The sequence below is a fragment of the Bos indicus genome, chromosome 3 (assembly GCF_029378745.1).
Source record: "Bos indicus isolate NIAB-ARS_2022 breed Sahiwal x Tharparkar chromosome 3, NIAB-ARS_B.indTharparkar_mat_pri_1.0, whole genome shotgun sequence".
NCBI lineage: Eukaryota > Metazoa > Chordata > Mammalia > Artiodactyla > Bovidae > Bos > Bos indicus.
In genome coordinates, this window is record NC_091762.1 from 80684265 (window position 1) to 80706937 (window position 22673).

The 22673-nt window shown below is 42.9% G+C and overlaps 2 protein-coding genes across 3 annotated transcripts in view; both read left to right on the forward strand.

The window, feature by feature from the left end:
* The window catches only part of LOC109556201 (uncharacterized), a 118566-nt gene extending 104533 nt beyond the window's left edge, over positions 1 to 14033 (forward strand). The window contains exons 4-5 of the mRNA XM_070786410.1: positions 8567 to 8693; positions 11541 to 14033. Coding sequence (XP_070642511.1) covers positions 8567 to 8600 — 34 coding nt within the window. The 3' untranslated portion in view covers positions 8601 to 8693; positions 11541 to 14033. The remainder of the gene's footprint in view (positions 1 to 8566; positions 8694 to 11540) is intronic.
* A 2814-nt stretch (positions 14034 to 16847) lies between these two features.
* The window catches only part of JAK1 (Janus kinase 1), a 139515-nt gene continuing 133689 nt past the window's right edge, over positions 16848 to 22673 (forward strand). Inside the window, exon 1 of one of the 2 annotated variants that reach the window (XM_070786403.1) lies at positions 16848 to 17078. The gene's annotated coding sequence lies outside the window, so the exon portion shown is untranslated. Of the gene's footprint in view, positions 17079 to 17990; positions 18010 to 22673 lie in introns of those variants that run through there. The other variant, XM_070786404.1, reaches the window with a different exon arrangement.

Consider the following 22673-nt stretch of genomic DNA (forward strand, 5'->3'; position numbering starts at 1 on the left):
CCTGTAAAACTGAATAAATTTTGTCATAAAGTATCCTTGGGCTCACTGCCTTCTGAGATGGCATCATCTCATTTGCCCTATATTAAAAAATATCCATAAATGAGCCCTTCTGTATGGACATTCATTATAACTTAGCTTTATTGATTCTTTTATAGTGCCGTTAATTACAGGAACCACAAAAACCTTCAATTAGATTAAAGCCATAATAAATAAGATGAGTAATACTTATCTGCTCTGTATATTGTTTTTGTGATAAACTGATGTTTATCTTTTCAGACATTGCTACATTAACATTTTATAAAAATTATATCAAATATTTTAATTTTTTAGGCAAAAACATTTTAATATTTTCTAATAACTAATGGCCTCCCTGGTGGCTCAGATGGTAAAGAATATGCTTGCAAAGCAGGAGACCCGAGTTTGATCTTTGGGTTGGGAAGGTCCCCTGGAGAAGAAAATGGCTACCCACTCTAGTGTTCTTGCCTAGAGAATTTCATGGACAGAGTAGACTGGCAGGCTACAGTCCATGGGGTCACAAAGAGTCAGACACTACTGAGCAATGAACACTTACTAATGATATTAACAGCTCCAATACTTTGGCCACCTGATGCGAAGAGCCAGCTCATTGGAAAAGACCCTGATGCTGGGAAAAATTGAAGGCAAAAGGGGAAGGAGGCAGCAGAGAATGAAATGGTTAAATAGCATCACTGACTTCACTGGACATGGACTTGAGCAAACTCCGGGAGAGAGTGAAGGACAGGGAAGCCTGGTGTGCTACAGTCTATGAGGTCACAAAGAATTGGACATGACTTAGCGACTGAACAACAACCAATCATTATTAATCCTCATGACAACCCTATGAAGTGTACATTAGAATTATCTTGACTTACAGGTAAGAAATCAAAGCTTAAAGAAATTCAGTGTCTTGCTTAAGATCCCACAAGAGGGAAAGCTGTGATTAAATGAGATAATATTAATGTACCTAGCACACGCTGAGCAGATAGTGTATTGAATAAATGCAAGTGAAAAAGACAGTGTGAAGTGAAAATAAGTGAAAGAAAAGATGAAGCTATTGTGAGGTTAGTATATAAAATATGTGTTATAAGTTTCAGTATATAATACACATATGACTGAAATTTGATTCTGGGCTTCCTAATAGTCAAAGGGAGAAATATAATCAGTTATATAAGTAATAAATAACCTTGCTTAAGAGAAGTATAATATCTGTAGAGCTGAGGGCCCTTTTTCAAGATGAAAGATTTAATTTAGCTGGGACCTTAAAGGATGAGACAAAGTCATTACTGGGTGCTGTTAGAAGCCTGGAGGAGTGATGGCCAAACCTGAGTGGAGTGGAGAAGCCTGCTGCTGCTGCTGCTGCTTCTAAGTCGCTTCAGTCATGTCCGACTCTTCATAGATGGCAGCCCACCAAGCTCCCCTGTCCCCAGGGTTCTCCAGGCAAGAACACTGGAGTGGGTTGCCATTTCCTTCTCCAGTGCATGAAAGTGAAAAGTGAAAGTGAAGTCACTCAGTCATGTCCAACTCTTCGAGACCCCATAGACTGCAGCCTACCAGGCTCCTCTGTCCATGGGATTTTCCAGGCAAGAGTACTGGAGTGGGGTGCCATTGCCTTCTCTGGGAGAACCCTGAGTTGCCCTGGAAGGAGGCAGAGCAAGGATTAAGAAGTTGGAGAGGTGTGCTAGAAGGGAAATATTATGGAAGACCAAGCAGAGGATTATGTTCCATGGGAGGCCTGAAGGACACATCATTCACCTAAACCATTAAGAATGTACTACAAAGAGGGGTACCACCATCACCAACAAGTGCAGGCCACGGCTCAAAACAGGTGAGCGGTCCCTTAATAGCAACAGGCATGATGGGGCTTCTCCCAAGTAATAGAGACCAACTGAGAGTGTTTACTGGTTGGGACATAGACTTGGATTACTGTGATATTGAATGGTTTGCTTTCGAAACGAACAGAGATCATTCTGTCGTTTTTGAGATTGCATCCAAGTACTGCATTTCAGACTCTTGTTGACCATGATGGCTACTCCATTTCTTCTAAGGGATTCCTGTCCGCAGTAGTAGATATAATGGTCATCTGAGTTAAATTCACCCATTCCAGTCCATTTTAGTTCGCTGATTCCTAGAATGTCGACATTCACTCTTGCCATCTCTTGTTTGACCGCTTCCAATTTGCCTTGATTCATGGACCTAACATTCCAGGTTCCTATGCAATATTGCTCTTTACAGCATCAGACCTTGCTTCTGTCACCAATCACATCCACAATTGGGTATTGTTTTTGCTTTGGCTCCATCCCTTCATTCTTTCTGGAGTTATTTCTCCACTGATCTCCAGTAGCATATTGGGCACCTACCAACCTGGGGAGTTCCTCTTTCAGTATCCTATCATTTTGCCTTTTCATACTGTCCATGGGGTTCTCAAGGCAAGAATACTGAAGTGGTTTGCCATTCCCTTCTCCAGTGGACCACATTCTGTCAGAGAAACACCAGTTTCTCATCAAGAAATACCGGGAGTAACAGGCAAATACGGCCTTGAAATAAGGAATGAAGCAGGGCAAAGGCTAATAGCATTTTGTCAAGAGAACGCACTAGTCATAGCAAACACCCTCTTCCAACAACACAAGAGAAGACTCTACACATGGACATCACCAGATGGTCAACACCAAAATCAGATTGATTATATTCTTCACAGCCAAAGATGGAGAAGCTCTATACAGTCAGCAAAAACAAGACTGGGAGCTGACTGTGGCTCAGATCATGAATTCTTTATTGCCAAATTCAGACTTAAATTGAAGAAAGTAGGGAAAACCACTAGACTATTCAGGTATGACCTAAATCAAATCCCTTATGATTATACAGTGGAAGTGAGAAATAGATATAAGGGACTAGATCTGATAGATAGAGTGCCTGATGATCTATGGACTGAGGTTCATGACATTGTACAGGAGACAGGGATCAAGACCATCCCCATGGAAAAGAAATGCAAAAAAAGCAAAATGGCTGTCTGGGGAGGCCTTACAAATAGCTGTGAAAAGAAGAGAAGCAAAAAGCAAAGGAGAAAAGGAAAGATATAAGCATCTGAATGCAGAGTTCCAAAGAATAGCAAGGAGAGATAAGAAAGCCTTCCTCAGCGATCAATGCCAAGAAATAAGAGGAAAACAACAGAATGGGAAAGACTGGAGATCTCTTCAAGAAAATTAGAGATACCAAGGGAACATTTCCTGCAAAGATGGGCTCGATAAAGGACAGAAATGGTATGGACCTAACAGAAGCAGAAGATACTAAGAAGAGGTGGCAAGAATACACAGAAGAGCTGTACAAAAAAGATCTTCACGACCCAGATAATCATGATGGTGTGATCACTCACCTAGAGCCAGACATCCTGGAATGTGAAGTCAAGTGGGCCTTAGAAAGCATCACTATGAACAAAGCTAGTGGAGGTGATGGAATTCCAGTTGAGCTATTTCAAATCCTGAAAGATGATGCTGTGAAAGTGCTGCACTCAATATGCCAGCAAATTTGGAAAACTCAGCAGTGGCCACAGGACTGGAAAAGGTCAGTTTTCATTCGAATCCCAAAGAAAGGCAATGCCAAAGAATGCTCAAGCTACTGCACAATTGCACTCATCTCACACGCTAGTAAAGGAATGCTCAAAATTCTCCAAGCCAGGCTTCAGCAATACGTGAACCGTGAACTTCCAGGTGTTCAAGCTGGTTTTAGAAAAGGCAGAGGAACCAGAGGTCAAATTGCCAACATCCGCTGGATCATGGAAAAAGGAAGAGAGTTCCAGGAAAACATCTATTTCTGCTTTATTGACTATGCCAAAGCCTTTGACTGTGTGGATCACAAGAAACTGTGGAAAATTCTGAAAGAGATGGGAATACCAGACCACCTGACCTGCCTCTTGAGAAACCTATATACAGGTCAGGAAGCAAGCTAGAACTGGACATGGAACAACAGACTGGTTCCAAATAGGAAAAGGAGTCTGTCAAGGCTGTATATTGTCACCCTGTTTATTTAACTTATATGCAGTGTACATCATGAGAAACGCTGGACTGGAAGAAGCACAAGCTGGAATCAAGATTGCCGGGAGAAATATCAATAACCTCAGATATGCAGATGATACCACCCTTAGGGCAGAAAGTGAAGAGGAACTAAAAAGCCTCTTGATGAAAGTGAAAGAGGAGAGTGAAAAAGTTGGCTTAAAGCTCAACATTCAGAAAACGAAGATCATGGCATCTGGTCCCATTGCTTCATGGGAAATAGATTGGGAAACAGTGGAAACAGTGTCAGACTTTTGGGCTCCAAAATCTCTGCAGATGGTGATTGCAGCCATGAAATTAAAAGACGCTTTCTCCTTGGAAGGAAAGTTATGACCAACCTAGATAGCATATTCAAAAGCAGAGACATTACTTTGCCAACAAAGGTTCATCTAGTCAAGGCTATGGTTGTTCTGTGGTCATGTATGGATGTGAGAGTTGGACTGTGAAGAAGGCTGAGCCCTGAAGAATTGATGCTTTTGAACTGTGGTGTTGGAGAAGACTCTTGAGAGTCCCTTGGACTGCAAGGAGATCCAACCAGTCCATTCTGAAGGAGATCAGCCCTGGGATTCCTTTGGAAGGAATGATGCTAAAGCTGAAACTCCAGTCCTTTGGCCACCTCATGCGAAAAGTTGACTCATTGGAAAAGACTCTGATGCTGGGAGGGATTGGGGGTAGGAGGAGAAGGGGATGACAGAGGATGACATGGCTGGATGGCATCACTGACTCGATGGACGTGAGTTTGAGCAAACTCCGGCAGATGGTGATGGACAGGGAGGCCTGGCGTGCTGCAATTCATGGGGTCGCTATGAGTCGGACACGACTGAGCGACAGAACTGAACTGAGAGTGTTTAACTACTAGGAGCCAAGAAACCACAATTACCTTAATTACCAGTAAGGTCAGAAGAGCAGCCCGAGGGGAATTCTGTAGGAACTGAGATAGGATTAATAGCTCCTGGAGTCCTTAGGGCAAATATGTAGCCAAATACTAGAAAAAAATCTAGAAAGAGTAGGCCATGACCATGAGGTCCTGTGATCGCATATATCACACAAGAAGTCATCAGGGGCAGCTGACCTCACAGAGTGCTGGAAGGCCTTTGAAAGGCACACCTGAGGTGACAGGTCAGCGGCACCCATCTGAAAGGCTAGGTTGTCAGTCCTGCAGGGTGTGTGTTCAATCAGAAACCTCTGTATGGCACTGGGGCCACAATTACAGAATGAATGGATCAAGGAACAAAGGGGTCAAAGTAGAAGTGGTACTGCTTACCATCACTCCCAGTGACCCACTGCGGGACTTTGTCTTTTTTGTCCCCGCATTCTGGATTCTTCAGTTGTTAGACTTCTTGGGCCCCAAATGAGGTATGCTCTTGCCCAGGGCTATAACAAAGGTCCTGTTGAACTATAAAATGTAGCTGGATTCCTGCCTCCAGGGACAAGCAGGGGAAAAAAGTCACCTCCTGGCTAGGGGAATCCATCTTCATCATCTGGAGGATGTGGCCTTTCTTTTACACAGTATGGTAGGGAGGAGTGTGTAGGACCCAGGAGATTTTCCTGGGCCTCTTCGGGGCCTCTGTTGCCCCACTGACACCATGTCTTGATATGCATAGCACTCCTGGCCTCAGACGGAGAAGGCAAAGGCAACCCACTCCAGTACCCTTGCCTGGAGAATCCCATGGATGGAGCAGCCTGGTGGGCTGCCATCTATGGGGTCGCACAGAGTCAGACATGACTGATGGCAACTTAGCAGCAGCAGCAGCCTGGCCTCAGAAGCGCGTGATTGCAAAGGGCTCAGTTGCCTCAGGAATGAAGAGTTGGGTCACTTCCGTAGGAAGTGATGATATCACTCCTGCTGAAATACAGCCACAGGTCAGAGGAATTTAGAATAGACAGAAGAGGGAGAGAGCATGAGAACCAGCTGTGTCTTGGAGACCTAGCAGCAGTGACCTGGCTATAGTTTGTCTCAGTAACCATCTTTTCTAAATTTTCCTGTAGACGGAGAGGTCGGCAGACCCATGAAGGTCCCGCTCCCTGCACCTGCATGTATATCTGAGCAGCACGTTGGGTAGAATACAGTTGCCATGAGAATGTACTGTTCAGATCTCCTCCTCTGGGAAGGCTGACTAACAGAGGGCTCCAGCCATTTCCTCTGTGCATCCAGCACCATGTTTGCATGGAGACTGGGCTACTTGTGCCAATGACAGCATGGCACGTATGCCAAGGCAGGCCAGTTCCAGCAAGCAGTGGCCACTTTGGCTTTGGACTCCAGCTTGGTCTACCTGAGGCTTTCTGGGAACTGTGCTCTTTTTACCTTGTCCTCAATCTTTTCTCCTCTTCTCTCCCACAGATGTCCAGCTGCATTAGGGTCTGGAGGTTTTCCTCACCTTCTACTCCCTCCCCTCTTTATCTGTTATGCTGCTGCTGCTGCTGCTGCTGCTAAGTCGCTTCAGTCGTGTCCGACTCTGTGCGACCCCAGAGACGGCAGCCCACCAGGCTCCCCTGTCCCTGGGATTCTCCAGGCAAGAACACTGGAGTGGGTTGCTATTTCCTTCTCCAATGCATGAAAGTGAAAAGTGAAAGTGAAGTCGCTCAGTCGTGTCCGACTCTTAGCGACCCCACGGACTGCAGTCTACCAGGCTCCTCCGTCCACGGGATTCTCTAGGCAAGAGTACTGGAGTGGGGTGCCATTGCCTTCTCCTTATCTGTTATAGGCACTTCCTAATAAAACTCTTATACCTCTAATCCTGTCGTCTTCTTTTTTTTTCTAAGTTGAAGTATAGTTGATTTACAGTGTTGTGCTAGTGTTGGTGTACAGCAAAACGATTCAGTTTTACTTATATGTATGTATATGAGGCTTCCCAGGTGGCTCAGTAGTGGAAGAATCTGCCTGCCAATTCAGAAGATGCAGTAGGCACAGGTTCGATCCCTGGGTCAGGAAGATCTCTTCAAGGAGGAAATGGCAACCTACTCCAGTATTCTTGTCTGGGAAATCTCATGGACAGAGGAGCCTGGTGGGCTACAGTTTAAGGGGTCCTAAAGAGTCGGACACGACTGAGCGCGCGTGCATATCACCTTGTATGTGTATAGATCTATATTCTTTTTTTGATTCTTTTCCATTATAGGTTATTATAAAATATTGAATATAGTTCTGTGTGCTATACAGTAAATCCTTGTTATTTATCTCTTTTATATATAGTACTGTGCATCTGTTAATCCTATACTCCCAATGTATCCCTCCCCTTCTTCCTGTTTGGTAATAAGCATGTTTATTTTCTGTGTCTGTGAGTCTGTTTCAACACTGTTATGTAAGTAAGTTCCTTTGTACTATTTTTTAATTCTGCATATAAGTAATATCATGTAATATGTGTTAGTCTCTGACATTTCACTTAGTATGATCATTTCTACGTCCATCCACGTTGCTGCAGATATCATTATTCCATTCTTTTTATGGCTGAGTAATATTCCATTGTATACACACACACACACACTACATCTTCTTTATCCTTCAGCTGTTGATGGACACCGTCTTGTTTTTGATGGACCTATAATGTATGCTCTGCTAGTGACTAGCTAATCTAGTGTGATCCATGCACTGTAATAGAGCTGGAACAGTGAGTTTGTGTAGGCCTTTTTACTAACCGTCATAATCATTTATTGAGGTAATGGGTAGGTAGTGTTATTCCAATTTTATATGTGAGGAAGTGTGTTAGTTTCTCAGTCGTGTCTGACTCTTTGCAACCCCATGGACTATAGCCCGCCAGGCTGTTCTGTCCATGGAATTCTCCAGACAGGAATACTGGAGTGGGTAGTAGTCTTTTCTCCAGGCGATCTTCCTGACACAGGGGTCAAACCCAGGTCTTTTACACTGCAGGCAGATTCTTTACCATCTGAGCCACAAAGGAAGCCCTTGTGAGGAAACTTAACTATTAATTTAGGACTTGTCTGGGGTACTAAGCTAGGAAGTGGCAAAGTTGAGCTGAAGTGCAAACTTAGGCCCATATGTACTCCAAAGTCAAATTTACTACCAGGCCATGGGACATGGGCTGAGGACAGAGTTAACATCTTACGAGAGCCGAAGTATCTGAGGAAGAAGGACCTTATGTCTTATAGCAGTGAGCTGAGGCACTCAAAGCAGGTTTCAAACCAGATCAAGGTTTATCTCAAGCAATAATTTCAGGACAGAACCAATACTGTCTCAAGGGTGTGATGCCTCGCAGTATCAAAGTTCTATTCTGGACAGTATTCTCTCAGAAATTTTAGTCTGGAAAGGTTTTTAAGTGTATACTCATAAGTATACATATATGATTCATTTGCTTTCATCTTTTTTCTTTGTTAAATTATACTTTTAGCAAATATCTATTGATCTTACACTGTATGTCATGCATGATTCCTTCTAAGCAAAATATTATATTTTACTTTTCCTTCTTGTTACATTTAATCAGACTCTTTTTCTTCCTTTCAATCTGTCCTTATGAATTCATGTTTTCAATAGTCTTCTGTCTTCGCAGTGCTAAGCAGTGGAAAAGGATCTTGTTCTTGTAAGTGTAATCATTTCCCCATCATAGATGGAGGCGAACTCAGTGCACCAGATATCACACGGAAGAAGATCAATCCAGTTACCGTTTTAGTTTTGAGGTAAAAGATTTAACATTTAATTTTACTTTTCCCTATTTTTTTTAGGAGGGTGCAATGAGGGAGAGGGATTGTTAAATGAAAGGCAAACATTTATGAATACTATATTTTCAACACAAATGTAGTCTTGACTGTAAAAAAAAAAATAGCACTTTAGGCATCTCAGAGCATTGAAATTTTAAGTGATTTAAATATTACACATTTAAAACATTTAGCTCTATATAGATAAAACTTAGAGTAATGTAGAATGAACACTTATTCCATTTCCTCTCATTTTCTATCTCTTAAATCTCTTTTTAAAAAAATTAGCATGTATCACTATCTGGCATTGTCTTAAACTATTTATTCACTCACTTGTTTTCAACTATCCTCCCCAACTAGGAACCTCTTCTGTCTTATTTCACTGCTGTATTTGCAAGACAGAATAGCGCCTGGCACGTAGTGGTACTCACCAAATATTTGTTGTAATTCATTATTTAAGCTAAAAAGGGGATGACTTTCCTAAAGAATCACACATAAAATCACAATATAAGCAAACAGATAACAAATCAAAAACCCACAACAGTTCAACATACTTGACTACGAGAAAACAGAAAACTTTAACAAGTTTAGTGTTTTAAAGAGCAAATAGTATGTTGGAAGAAAGTATGTCAGAAAAACTTTGCTATTTTTAGTAAAGCTTTAAATAACTTTGCTATTTTTTATTACTACTACAAATTGATAGAAGATAGTATGACCCCAGAAAATAGTGGACAAAAAACAAAAACACATTATTTCTCCTACTCACCCTTGCTTGCCAAGCACATTGATACATTAAGAGAAACATGACAAACAAATACTAGTGAGAAAGCCCAGGGAAAATTATTTATCTCTTTAACAACCATGGAAATTCAAAATTAAAGCAACAGGGTCTATTTTTGAAACATTAAGGTTATAAACTGTTTAAGGGCTTTCCTGATAGCTCAGTTGGTAAAGAATCTGCCTGCAATGCAGGAGACCCCAGTTTGATTCCAGGGTCGGGAAGATCCCTTGGCGAAGGGATAGGCTACCCACTCCAGAATTCTTGGGCTTCATTTGTGGCTCAGCTGGTAAAGAGTTGCCTGCAATGCGGGAGACCTGGGTTCAATCCCAGGATTCCCAGGTCCAAGGATTCTGACTTGGAGAAATCCATGGACTGTATAGTCTATGGGGTCGCAAAGAGTCAGACATGACTAAGCGACTTTCACTTTGACTATTTTTTTTTCACTATTTTTGAAATATTAAGGTTCAGATCAGATCAGATCAGTGGCTCAGTCATGTCCGACTCTTTGTGACCCCATGAATCACAGCACGCCAGGCCTCCCTGTCCATTACCAACTCCCGGAGTTCACTCAAACTCACGTCCATCAAGTCCGTGATGCCATCCAGCCATCTCATCCTCTGTCATCCCCTTCTCCTCCTGCCCCCAATCCCTCCCAGCATCAGAGTCTTTTCCAATGTGTCAACTCTTCGCATGAGGTCGCCAAAGTACTGGAGTTTCAGCTTTAGCATCATTCATTCCAAAGAAATCCCAGGGCTGATCTCCTTCAGAATGGACTGGTTGGATCTCCTTGCAGTCCAAGGGACTCTCAAGAGTCTTCTCCAACACCACAGTTCAAAAGCATCAATTCTCCGGTGCTCAGCCTTCTTCACAGTCCAACTAACCATTTAAAAAGTTATGTCCGTTGTTACAAAACTGAACATTGTATCTATTTGCTGCTGGGTCGCTGCCTCACTTCAGTCGTGTTGGACTCTGTGCGACCCCATAGATGGCAGCCCACCAGGCTCCCCCGTCCCTGGGATTCTCCAGGCAAGAACACTGGAGTGGGTTGCCATTTCCTTCTCCAATGCATGAAAGTGAAAAGTGAAAGCGAAGTCGCTCAGTCGTGTCCGGCTCTTTGTGACCCCATGGACTGCAGCCTACCAGGCTCCTCCGCCCATGGAATTTTCCAGGCAAGAGTACTGGAGTGGGATACCGTTGCCTTACAGTGTAAATCTGTGGAAACTTCTCCCATCCAAGTACTTACCCGGCCCAACCTGGTTAGCTTCCGGGATCAGAGGAGATTGGGCATGTTCAGGGTGGTATGGCCATAGATTTGTGGAAACTTCTTGGAAAGTGACAGGCCAATATGAATCTATGAATCAAGAATGTAAAACTATGCAGTCCATTTGATTCAATAATCCCATTTCTGTGAATGTCTCCTAAGGTATTTTCTATTATAAATGTTACATATTTAATTATTATTTAGGTTATGTGCATGAAGAAAATCATTGATTATGAAACTTCTGTAGTAAGCATTTAGGTAAAGTGCTTATAAATTAAAATAAGTTTAAGGGAACATTTATAAAATTACATGTATACTATAATTATACTTGTATTAAAAATATCGCTAGTGAAAAAATAATTACAAGAAAATTAGAGGTGATTTTGCTTCTCTTTTCTAGTTTCCAACTTCCTGTAACTGAATGTTATGACTTGTACAATGGTATTTTAATTTAGTTTTGTTTAGTATAAACTTTTAAAGGCAAACTTCACTGTTTGAATCTATTTTCCCATTGTAATCTAGGTAATAGCTTTTGCAGAGAGATTGGTGAGCAAATGCTCTTTTGATGAAAATTCATGTGTGAAAACTATGTATGTATGATTGTTGGTTGGATGCTTTTTTTAAAAAGATAATTTCCTAATAAGATACTTCTACTTCATTACATTTGATTTGGTTCAATTTAGATTAATATTTGGAGTAGATTGTAGGTTTCTTGCTACATATCACCTTAAAAGGAAATATGTTTAATTCTCCTTTTATACTGTTCTCTTTCTCTCTCAACATTCAGAAAACGAAGATCATGGCATCCAGTCCCATCACTTCATGGGAAATAGATGGGGAAACAGTGGAAACAGTGTCAGACTTTATTTTTCTGGGCTCCAAAATCTCTGCAGATGGTGACTGCAGCCATGAAATTAAAAGACGCTTTCTCCTTGGAAGGAAAGTTATGACCAACCTAGATAGCATATTGAAAAGCAGAGACATTACTTTGCCAACAAAGGTTCGTCTAGTCAAGGCTATGGTTTTTCCTGTGGTCATGTGTGGATGTGAGAGTTGGACTGTGAAGAAGGCTGAGCGCCGAAGAATTGATGCTTTTGAACTGTGGTGTTGGAGAAGACTCTTGAGAGTCCCTTGGACTGCAAGGAGATCCAACCAGTCCATTCTGAAGGAGATCAGCCCTGGGATTTCTTTGGAAGGAATGATGCTAAAGCTGAAACTCCAGTACTTTGGCGACCTCATGCGAAGAGTTGACTCATTGGAAAAGACTCTGATGCTGGAAGGGATTGGGGGCAGGAGGAGAAGGGGACGACAGAGGATGAGATGGCTGGATGGCATCACTAACTCGATGGACGTGAGTCTGAGTGAACTCCGGGAGTTGGTAATGGACAGGGAGGCCTGGCGTGCTGCGATTCATGGGGTCACAAAGAGTCGGACACGACTGAGCGACTGATCTGATCTCATCTGATCTTTCTCTCTCTCCCTATATATTCCATATAGAGTAACTTTTAAAAGTTTTTCTCCTTTCAAACATAAAGTTGAATTCCTCACCCAATTTAATTGGTGGCATCCTTGGTCATTGTCAACTAATTTAGAGAATTTGGGAATCACATGAGATTCCTTCCTCTGCTGCAACATCCAGATCTAATTAGTCATTACCCACTGTTTATTCTATCTCCTCAGGTTTTTGACAACTTCCCATATCTCTCCCTGTTGCATTGTTATAGATGTTGGTCTCATCACTTGCAGTTTGGAGCTTTGCAATATTATGATTAATCTCCTTGCCTTCTAGTCCATCTTCTACATTATCCCTAGATTAGCAGTTCTCAAAGGGGATGATTTTTGTTCCCCAAGGAATATTTGACAATGTCTAAAGATCATGGAAAAAGCAAGAGAGTTCCAGAAAAACATCTATTTCTGCTTTATTGACTATGCCAAAGCCTTTGACTGTGTGGGTCACAATAAACTGTGGAAAATTCTGAAAGAGATGGGAATACTAGACCCCCTGACCTGCCTCTTGAGAAACCTGTATGTAGGTCAGGAAGCAACAGTTAGAACTGGACACGGAAAAACAGACTGGTTCCAAATAGGAAAAGGAGTACGTCAAGGCTGTATATTGTCATCCTGCTTATTTAACTTCTATGCAGAGTACATCATGAGAAACGCTGGGCTGGAAGAAGCACAAGCTGGAATCAAGATTGCCGGGAGAAATATCAATAATCTCAGATATGCAGATAACACCACCCTTATGGCAGAAAGCGAAGAGGAACTAAAAAGCCTCTTGATGAAAGTGAAAGAGGAGAGTGAAAAAGTTGGCTTAAAGCTCAACATTCAGAAAACGAAGATCATGGCATCTGGTCCCATCGCTTCATGGGAAATAGATTGGGAAACAGTGGAAACAGTGTCAGACTGTATTTTTCTGGGTTCCAAAATCTCTGCAGATGGTGACTGCAGCCATGAAATGAAAAGATGCTTACTCCTTGGAAGAAAAGTTATGATCAACCTAGATAGCATATTGAAAAGCAGAGACATTACTTTGCCAACAAAGGTCCGTTTAGTCAAGGCTATGGTTTTTCCAGTAGTCATGTATGGATGTGAGAGTTGGACTGTAAAGAAAGCTGAGTGCTCAAGAATTGATGCTTTTGAACTGTGGTGTTGGAGAAGACTCTTGAGAGTCCCTTGGACTGCAAGGAGATCCAACCAGTCCATTCTGAAGGAGATCAGCCCTGGGATTTCTTTGGAAGGACTGATGCTAAAGCTGAAACTCCAGTACTTTGGCCACCTCAAGTGAAGAGTTGACACATTGGAAAAGACTCTGATGCTGGGAGGGATTGGGGGCAGGAGGAGAAGGGGATGACAGAGGATGAGATGGCTGGATGGCATCACAGACTTGATGGACATGATTTTGAGTGAACTCCTTGAGTTGGTGATGGACAGGGAGGCCTGGCGTGCTGCAGTTCATGGGATTGCAAAGTGTCGGACACGACTGAGTGACTGAACTGAACTTAAAGACATTTTGGTTGTCATAACAATCAGGTGGGGACTAGGGAGCTGGCGGTGGGGGGAGAATGGAGGAGGAGCAAAGGGGGTTGCTACTGGCATCTAGTAGTTAGAGAACAGAGATGTTGCTAAACATCCTGCAGTGCAGAGGACAGCACACTGCCCACCCACCCCCCATGACAAAGAATGTTCTGGTCCAAAATATCAGTAGTGCTGAGGTTGAGAAACCCAGCCCTGAATTGATTCTTGTCAAATAAAATCTGCTGACATACCTCAAAAACAACTATTTTGGGCAAACTTTTTTGCATAAGGCTCATCTTATTTCCCCAGTCACACAGAATATACTTACCACTGCCTGTGTGTACCGCTTTCTCCCTGGGTCCTATGACTTAATTTGCTACTTGTAGCTTCTTCTTTTCTTTTTGATTTCTTCAGGCTGGGTTTCATGGTTCTTCCATTGATCACTTTTAGAAGAGCATGAATCATACTGAATTGTTGCTTATCTAGCTCCTCCACTCCACTGTGAGCATCCAGAGGTTAGCGAAACTATGCCCCATAGGGTCAACAGAAGCTGGTAACTAACCCATATTCTTGAGCTTTATCTTACAGCTTGCTAAAAAACCCCTTGCTTGTAGCCTGCCTTCACTGAGCAAGGCTTAATTATTTTGTTGCAAATTGCATATCCAGCAAGCTTCATAGCTTAAACCACAAGATGCTTGACGGAATTGTTTTCCGGGAACTTGGAGTCAGCTGGGTCTAGTCTGAATTCCAGCCTGCTAAGACTGGTTGAGACCACTGAACCTAAAACTGGGCATGCACAAGTGTTCCATAAATAACCTTTGGACATCAGAGGGCCAAAAACTGTATCCCCAGATCATGGTAAGTGCCTCCATTTTTGAATATGCATATCATGAAAGTCGCTCAGGCGTGTCTGACTCTTTGCAACCCCATGAACCATGCAGTCCATGGAATTCTCCAGGCCGGAATACTGGAATGGGTAGCTGTTCCCTTCACCAGGGAATCTTCCCAACCCAGGGATCGAACTCAGGTCTCCCACATTGCAGGCGGACTCTTTACCAGCTGAGCCCCAAGGAAGCCCTACATACCATGAAGAAGCATGTAATTCAGATACTCCTGTTCAGAACCTGATCGCTTCATCTTTTCCCACCCTCAGTCATCTTTCCCCACACCTGAGACTACACTGTTTCTTTATCTCTGAAATATCCCAAACTCCTCCCTTTGGAGAGGCAGATTTGAGATTTATTCTCTCATTTTCTTGCTTGGCTGCCTTGTAGATAACTCCTTTCTCTGCTGCACATCTTGGTGCCTCAACATTTGACTTGCTGAGCTTCTAACCAATGAACCTGGTTCAGTAACATCAGGAACTGGGTCTTTTTTTGAATCCTCAGCACCCAGTGCAATGCTTGGTATGTAGGGGATGGGTCTGAATACAACCAAGTTCCTCTTCTTATTTCATTTCATGAGTCCTGCAGAGCAACCAGATTTGTTCTCAAGCCAGTGAGTTCATTGCAGCTTTCCTGACTTTCCCTTTTCTGTACCCTTTGCCTTACCTGAAATTTGGTTCTTTAATGTTTCTGTCTCCACTGATATCACTGCCACCTGTTCTTTAAGGCCTACCACATGTATGGGGCCTGGCGTTATCTTAGGTCACTTTCAGCATAATCTTTATGAAGAAGGTATTATCCATATTTGATAGGTGAAGAAAATGATGCAAACAGTGTTGAGTGACAGGTAAGGCAAGACATTCAAACACTCACAAGGTAGGCAGCTTGGCTGGACCTTCCCCACCTGATTCTCGTCTTCTCTGTTAGCTCTGCTATCTCCTTCCGGAAGGCACCCTGGAGATTGTTTAGTTTGCCCCTCAACTCTTATGAGTAAATTGTAAATTGTTTAGGGTAACACAGGTGGTTAATAGTGGGAGTCACACCTAGAACCCAGAACTCCAGATTCAAATGCAATTTTCATGCACCACATACCATACCCAACACTTGCTTTGTATGAAGTAAGCCGCAGTAACTCCTCAAGTCTCCAGGAATCCTGGAGGGTTAGTAGAGTCAGGACACATGGGGAAGCCTCAGGGAGCAGTGAGCTGAGTTGCAGAAGTCTAATTATGCACAGCCTAGGCAGGTTCTCATCCAAAGATTTCCTCTTTGGATGAGAAGATACTGGTATATTTTAAGTATGGGAATGAGTGGAACACTCACATGTGAATTTTAAAAAGCTCACTGTGTAGAACTGGAGACTGCATTGACTACAGAGTGACAACTTAAGATATATTTGCGGTCCTTCAGGTGAGATGAGAGATGGGGGTAGCCAGGATCATGTTGTTGGAACACTTGGAGAAACAAATGGACTGGAGACACGCTTAGGAAGCAAAATCACCAGGATTTGGTCATAGACTGCCTGTAGGGTACGAACCTTGGCTATAGCATTATCTTGACTAAGATAATTAAGTCTTGATTTGTTTCCTCATGGATGAAAGGTAGATAAAACCTACTTCGAGGGATTATTAGTAAAAAATTAAAATCGCTGGCACACATTAGATATCAACAAATGTGTTTATTACTATTTATACGTTTTTTTAAAAACTTCTATGACCTTTAAATACAGAATGGGTAGGATGTGAAGTAACCTGTCAATGTAGGAAGATTTATCTCTTAAGGTCCTGTTAGCCTCGTGCCTCACTAGCTCGCCTCTTGCTCAGTGGGAACAAGAGGCAAAGAACTGTGAAAATGCACCGTAGTTCACAAAGATGTGGTGAAGTGCCCTGCAAATCTGAGAGGGGTCTACCTACGGCCAAATCCTGACAATTTCACTTTCTGGCCGCAGACCTCTCATCCTGCATTGGTGTTTTAGACTACGTGGTAAAAAGGAGCGAGTGAGGGGCGGGGGCGTGAGCAAAGCAGGATGGGGGCGGGGCGGGAAGGCTGGAGGCACAGAGTCCTGCGCGGCGGCCGAGCCACCGCCTCCGCCTCCACCGCGGTCCCCGCCCCCCTTTCCGGGGCAGCTGTGCGTGACGCCACGAGGAGGCGGAACCTGCCGAGGGATGGTAGGCGGGGCCAGTCGCGGGGCGGGGCGGGAGGCGGGTGCGTCGCCCAGCGCAGGCCGCGGCGGCCGCCGAGTAGCTAGCCGCCGTAGACTTACCCCGGCCCGCACCGAAAAGGTGATTGCCAACCCTGCGCCCACTCCTCAGCCCCCGGCGCATAAACGCCGGGGCCCTGGGGGGTTAGCCGCTTAGGGAGCTGGCCGCCCGACCCTGACCCTCGCAGTGAGCCAGAGCCCCCCGGCCCAGGCGCACACGGAAGTGGTGAGTGTCACCGAGTGGAGGTAGGGAAGCCTGCGGCGGCCGTGGGCAGCGAGACTAGGGGCTCTCAGCCGGGCACTGGTGGGAGACGCGGCTGCCCCTCTCGGGCCTCGCGCGCCGCGCACCCTGGGTCGCTCCTCGCGCTGGACCTGGGGGCCGGGCCGGGCCGAGGTTGGAGCGGGCTGGGAAGGCGGGGGATTTCCAACAGAGCAGAGCCGGCTGGCGGCGGGGAGATCGGGGGCCGGGGCCCCCCAGCCCCGAAGGGGAAAGGTTAAGGTTCTCTGCCCCCTCCCCCAGAGTGCACACCAAGTTTTCATAAACAAGCCTGGGACGCGCTGACATCCTGTTTATACCACCCGGAGATACAGGCGCGGGGTTGAGGTTTGACGTCCCTCGCTCTTGAACCGAGAACTTGACCGCCAGCCTTTTGGCAGAATTGCCGGGGAGCGGGAGGAGGATTTTTCAGGCCTCAGGACGGATGCTGAGGGTCTTAGCCTTTGACTTCTTTGCCATCTCAGCGAAGGAGAGTTTCTAGGATTTGGGGCCCTGTTTGGGGCAAAGGGGCGTCTGGGGACTCAGGAGACGCCCCCTCCCCTTTTAGGTTCTTTTGGGACTCGGGCCCCAGGCAACCGGCGAAAAGTGTGAATGACGCACCCTGGGCTGAAGGGCCAGGGAAGAGGAACAGTGAAGAGCCGTGCGGCAAATAGTGAATCCTTCTGTAAAGGGTCTGCTTAACCGAAAGTGGGGCTGGTCTCTGGCTCCTTGTCTAACTCCTCAGACTCCGTCCGCGCGCGGCCGTCAAACATCAGAAAAGAGACGTCGCTTTAGCAGGACTAGTAAACACCCCCTTGTAAGTCACTCCCCAAGGTTCCAGGGATGTGGACGCCTTGGATATGTGTTTACCGAGGAACTTCTGTAGGAGACTAGAAAAAGGGTATGATTATTACCAGGTGTTCTGCACCCTTTTTTTTTTTTTTTTGTATGGCATGTTCTTTGTGAATTCCTTTGTGTCCATGGCAAGAGGACCCCGTCCCCGTGCCACTTCGCTTAATACGTGGCTGTGAGCTGTTTTCTGTCCCTGGTTGGATACATGCTATTAACTTTTTTTTTTTAGGAGTCCAGGAGTTTTCTCTCTGTGGCAGTTTACATCTGTATAAAATTGTCATTACTTTTTTTCGGTGGATGAAAGCGTTAAAAACCTGACATAGTTAAGTAATGAGTATAATGGAGAAACAAATGTGATCGTCGAGTGTTTGGTTGTTGGCTTTTTTTTTTTTTTTAAGAAATTTGCGTTATGGGCATTTACAGACTGGAAAAAAATATTTAAGATGAACATTTTATATTGATTAAATCTTTGTTCCTTCCTTTCCAAAACCCCATTTTGTGTTGTTTCTGGCTTTTGCTTTGGGTGACTGTTTTTCAAGACCAGGCAGTCGTTTTTATTGAAGGATCAATGTGTTCTTCTGTACTTTGTGGTGAAGGTTAATGGAGGCTACAAGGGTACCAGACACTTTGGGTACAATAGGCATTGTAATATGGAGAAAATGTCTCCTATGTATAGATCCAGATCACATTTAAAGACGCAAGTGCATCATACCTACAAGATTATGAACAGTGTGAATAGGAATAATCACAACCTCTTAACTCTCCGTGTTGTATTAGCTAAGCACTGTATCTTAGTTTCTCTAAATACCAAAATGTATTTTTTTAGTACTAGGATTGCAGTGTGACACTTCGTATTGAATAAAGCTAGTTTAGTTTCCCCATTCCACAATATACTAATTGCTTATTATTATTGGGAAATGATGATAGAGGGTGAATAAATTATACATACATAGATAAAATAATTCAAACATTTCCCAAAATATAACTATGTTTCAATTTGTTGTAATTTAGTCAGTCTTAATATCAATTTGGCTAATGCTCTATATGTGTTTATAATTATCTCTGATCAATTGGTATCTACCCTTTGCAGGTTTAAAGTGTTCAGGGGAATTAGCTTGCAAAATGTTTTCAATTCAGGCATTTGCTAAAAAGCTGGTGAAAGTAAGGAATTTTGAGGGCAGAATTGCTTTTTGCAGGAAAAGGGACTCTTTAAATGACATGAAGAAATGCTTCTAAATGGGATAATGAAATCTGCAAGTTTAGATTCTGGGTTCACAAACACTAATGGTTTCAACTGCAGCCCAGAAATTCTAATAATGTTTTGAAGTTATCACTCAGTTTCTTCTGAATAGCTTGAAGTATATGTTTGGACAGAAACCCAGCTGAAGCAAGTGTTGAGAATGTGTAGGTTTATACCCATTTTAATAAAGGGGATTCTAAGGTATAGCTGCATTCATAAAGTTTATTAACAAAGACTGAAGTCTGTTTTTTGATTTTTTACCCTTTAAATGCACATTATTTTATATATCTTTATTATGTATATACTTATGTTCTAATGTGGTAATATGCTCTTAGAAGATATATCATCTGAGATGTGAGTGTTTATACAAGGAAATTTTTCTTGTCTGTTTTCACATTAAAAAAACTATTTTAAGTGTATAGAGAATTGATTAATTAACTGAATCTTGCTGAGCAAGCAGCGTCTGATGGTCTGTGATTTATCATGGCCCAGTGTTCTGTCGAGCCTTATCAGAGAATAAAGATACCAGAAAAAACCTTGTACATTCTTTTGGACCAGTGTCCCTCAGCTGGGTATAATTGTGCGCCTAAGGAGGTATCTGCAGTTTCTGGAGACATTGTTAGTTGTTAGAACTGTCAGGGTGTGGTGGGAGTGGGAGGAGGCAGTGTTACTCGTGTCCAGTGGGTAGAGGTCAAGGATTCTGTTCAGCATCCTACAATGCATGGTGCAGCCCCCTACAGCAAAGAATTCTTTGGCTCAAAATGTCAGTAGTGTTGGGCTTGAGAAATTGTGCTTTAGCCAAGTGGGTAACAAGATCCTGGCTTCTGTCATGGCAGGCTGCTTCACTCAGGCACCTGTTTTCTTCATCTGTAAAATATCCACTTTGGCTGTCACACAAAGCTGTTGGGAAAAATTACAAAAATAATGGATGGAAACCATGAAGTGCTGTGCAAATTATAACTATTGTGAAGAAGTGATTTTTTTTAAATTGAAATACGGTTGATTTATAGTGTACTGATCTCTGCTGTACTGCAGTGACTCAGTAATACACACATAGACTTTTTAATATTCTTTTCCATTATGGTTTATTAAATGTAGTTCCCTGTGCTATACAGTAGGACCTTGCTATTTATCTATCCTACATATAATTGTTTGCATCTGCTAATCCCAAACTTTCCCATCCTGCTCCCTCTTGGCAATCACTTATAGAGAACCCCCTTGGTTCTTTGTAAGATGTGATTTTTTAAAATAAATGAATTGTTAGATATACTGGTTGTTGAGGAGGAAAGGGGGTACAATATGTTGAATGCCAAGATTGGATAGTTTGGTGTTATTCAATTCTTCCTTCATTTTATAGGGTAGAGGATTTACTTAATGTAGTTTTATTATTATTAGAACATAAAATTTTTATCTCTATTATTTCTTTAAATGTAAAGATTTTCTCATTTAACACATTGTGAAAAAAACAAAAACAAAAACAAAAAACACATTAGACCATAAAGCAGAAAGTATAGGAGAAAAGTCAGCCATGGCCCACTCCCTTACCCATTTAAGGACAAGTGCTTATCAGTTTTTTGTCTATTAGAGTCATTAATGCAGGAGAAGAGTTAACTATGGAAAAAGCAGCAGCTGGTGACCAGGGAAGGTGCTGTTTGCTTTTGTGCCCTTCATTTTTTTCCCTAATAATTATGTACAGTCAGTTATGTTATAGAAGACATTAGAGGAATTGGTTCTTTGTTTTTGTACTTTGTCAGCTGCCCTCCACCCGCCTTCTTGTTTGGCATGCTGTTTCCTCTCTGCTTCTTGCTCTCCACTCAGCTAGGTGTGCCACTGTTGCTTCCTGTCTCGAAAACCCTATGGTAACATAGCAGCTGCCATGTTGAAATGACCGTGTTTCAGGGCAGGAAACTACTTCCTATGAGTATTCTTTCCTCTGAAGTGCACCAGTTTTTTTTTGGCAGTTTGAGGCAACAAGAAAGCATAAAAGTTTTAAGTTCATTTCCGTGGTATATTTACTTCTGAGGTTTTATGATCTGTGGTTCTTAACAGCTATCAGTGGGCACACCATTTTTCCTTGGTGCTCTGAGTAAACTGCCGAATGCCCAGTCAAGCCCTGCTTTAGAAGCAATGAAAATTTCTTTAAGTCTGCTCTAGACAGAAGACTGAGCTGGTCTTTGTTGGGATTTTTTTAATCTGTGGTAACTGAATTTACTTATCGTTAATATTCACACAGCACTCTGTTGCATTCCTTTATTCATTTAGTAAATACTTTTTGAGCTCCTGTTGTGAGCCTCAGGGAGGGAGTAAACAGAAAAAAACAGGCAAAAATTCTACTTTTATAGAGTTTGGTGGATGATCCTTTGTATGTTCATAGAGTCTTCGTTGCAGGTTATGCACATAAAAATAAGTAAATCCTGCATTATAGAATGTTTCCTGGAAACTATCATGGTACTCCTTTAAAGTCAGAGTACCAAGTAGCTCCCCCCTTGTTCCCCACTTTTTATAGATTCATTAACTCATTCTTTGTATATACAAACATCTCTTTGGTACAAAGTTCCTGGCAGATGGATAAGACAGTTCATATGGAAACAAGCCTGCTATAAATATAACACAGTGTGGTTGATGTTATAGTGGAGGTCAGAGTTAAGAGCACTTTAGCCCCTGAAGAGAGCTGAATCCTTCTTGGAGCCCTTGTCTGATGCTTTTTTTTTTTTTTTTCCCCTGGCTGCTCCGAGCAGCATGGGCATGTGAGGTCTTTAGTGACCAGGGGCTATCCCCACGCCTCCTGCAGAGGAAGCCAGAAGCCTTAACCACTGGACCACCAGGGAAGTCCCTCCAATGCTTTTTTTTTTTTTTTAAGAAAATCATTTGAGTTGGGCTTGAGGAGTAAGTAGGAGTTCTTTTCCTTAGGGGTGGATGGAAATTGAGGCAGAGATAGAGCATGAGCAAAGGCACAGAGGTGGGCATGTACATGTGGGTGACCAATTTGGAGGTGGCCACAGTGACCAGAGCAGGGTACTGAGAGGCAGCAGAAAGAGGCTGGGCTTGGACGTGCAGGATGGGGCCAGGCTCTGAAGACTACTCAAGTCTCTGAGCGTTGTGAGTTCAGAGACCGTGGCCCATGTTGAATGAATGAACTGGGAAGATGGGAAGCCATTCATAGTTTTTGAGCTTCAGAATAGCATCATTAGAAAATGGAAGTACCCACAGTTCTATAAAGGATCAGCTTCATTTGACCGTTGTGCAACTGTTCATCCTCTGCATCACAGAAAATGGTCCTTACTATACACTTTTATCAATTGTTCAGAAGACTGCTAGGAAATAGAAATACTTAGAGTCAGAATAGATGTCATTAAGTCCATGTGTGTTTTCCTTATAGTAGAGTAAAATTTTATTTTGCTTTGCTTTTAATATATAAAGGATTTGTAGACAATTAACCTAACTGATTCTCAAAGCAGTAGGAGATTAAATAC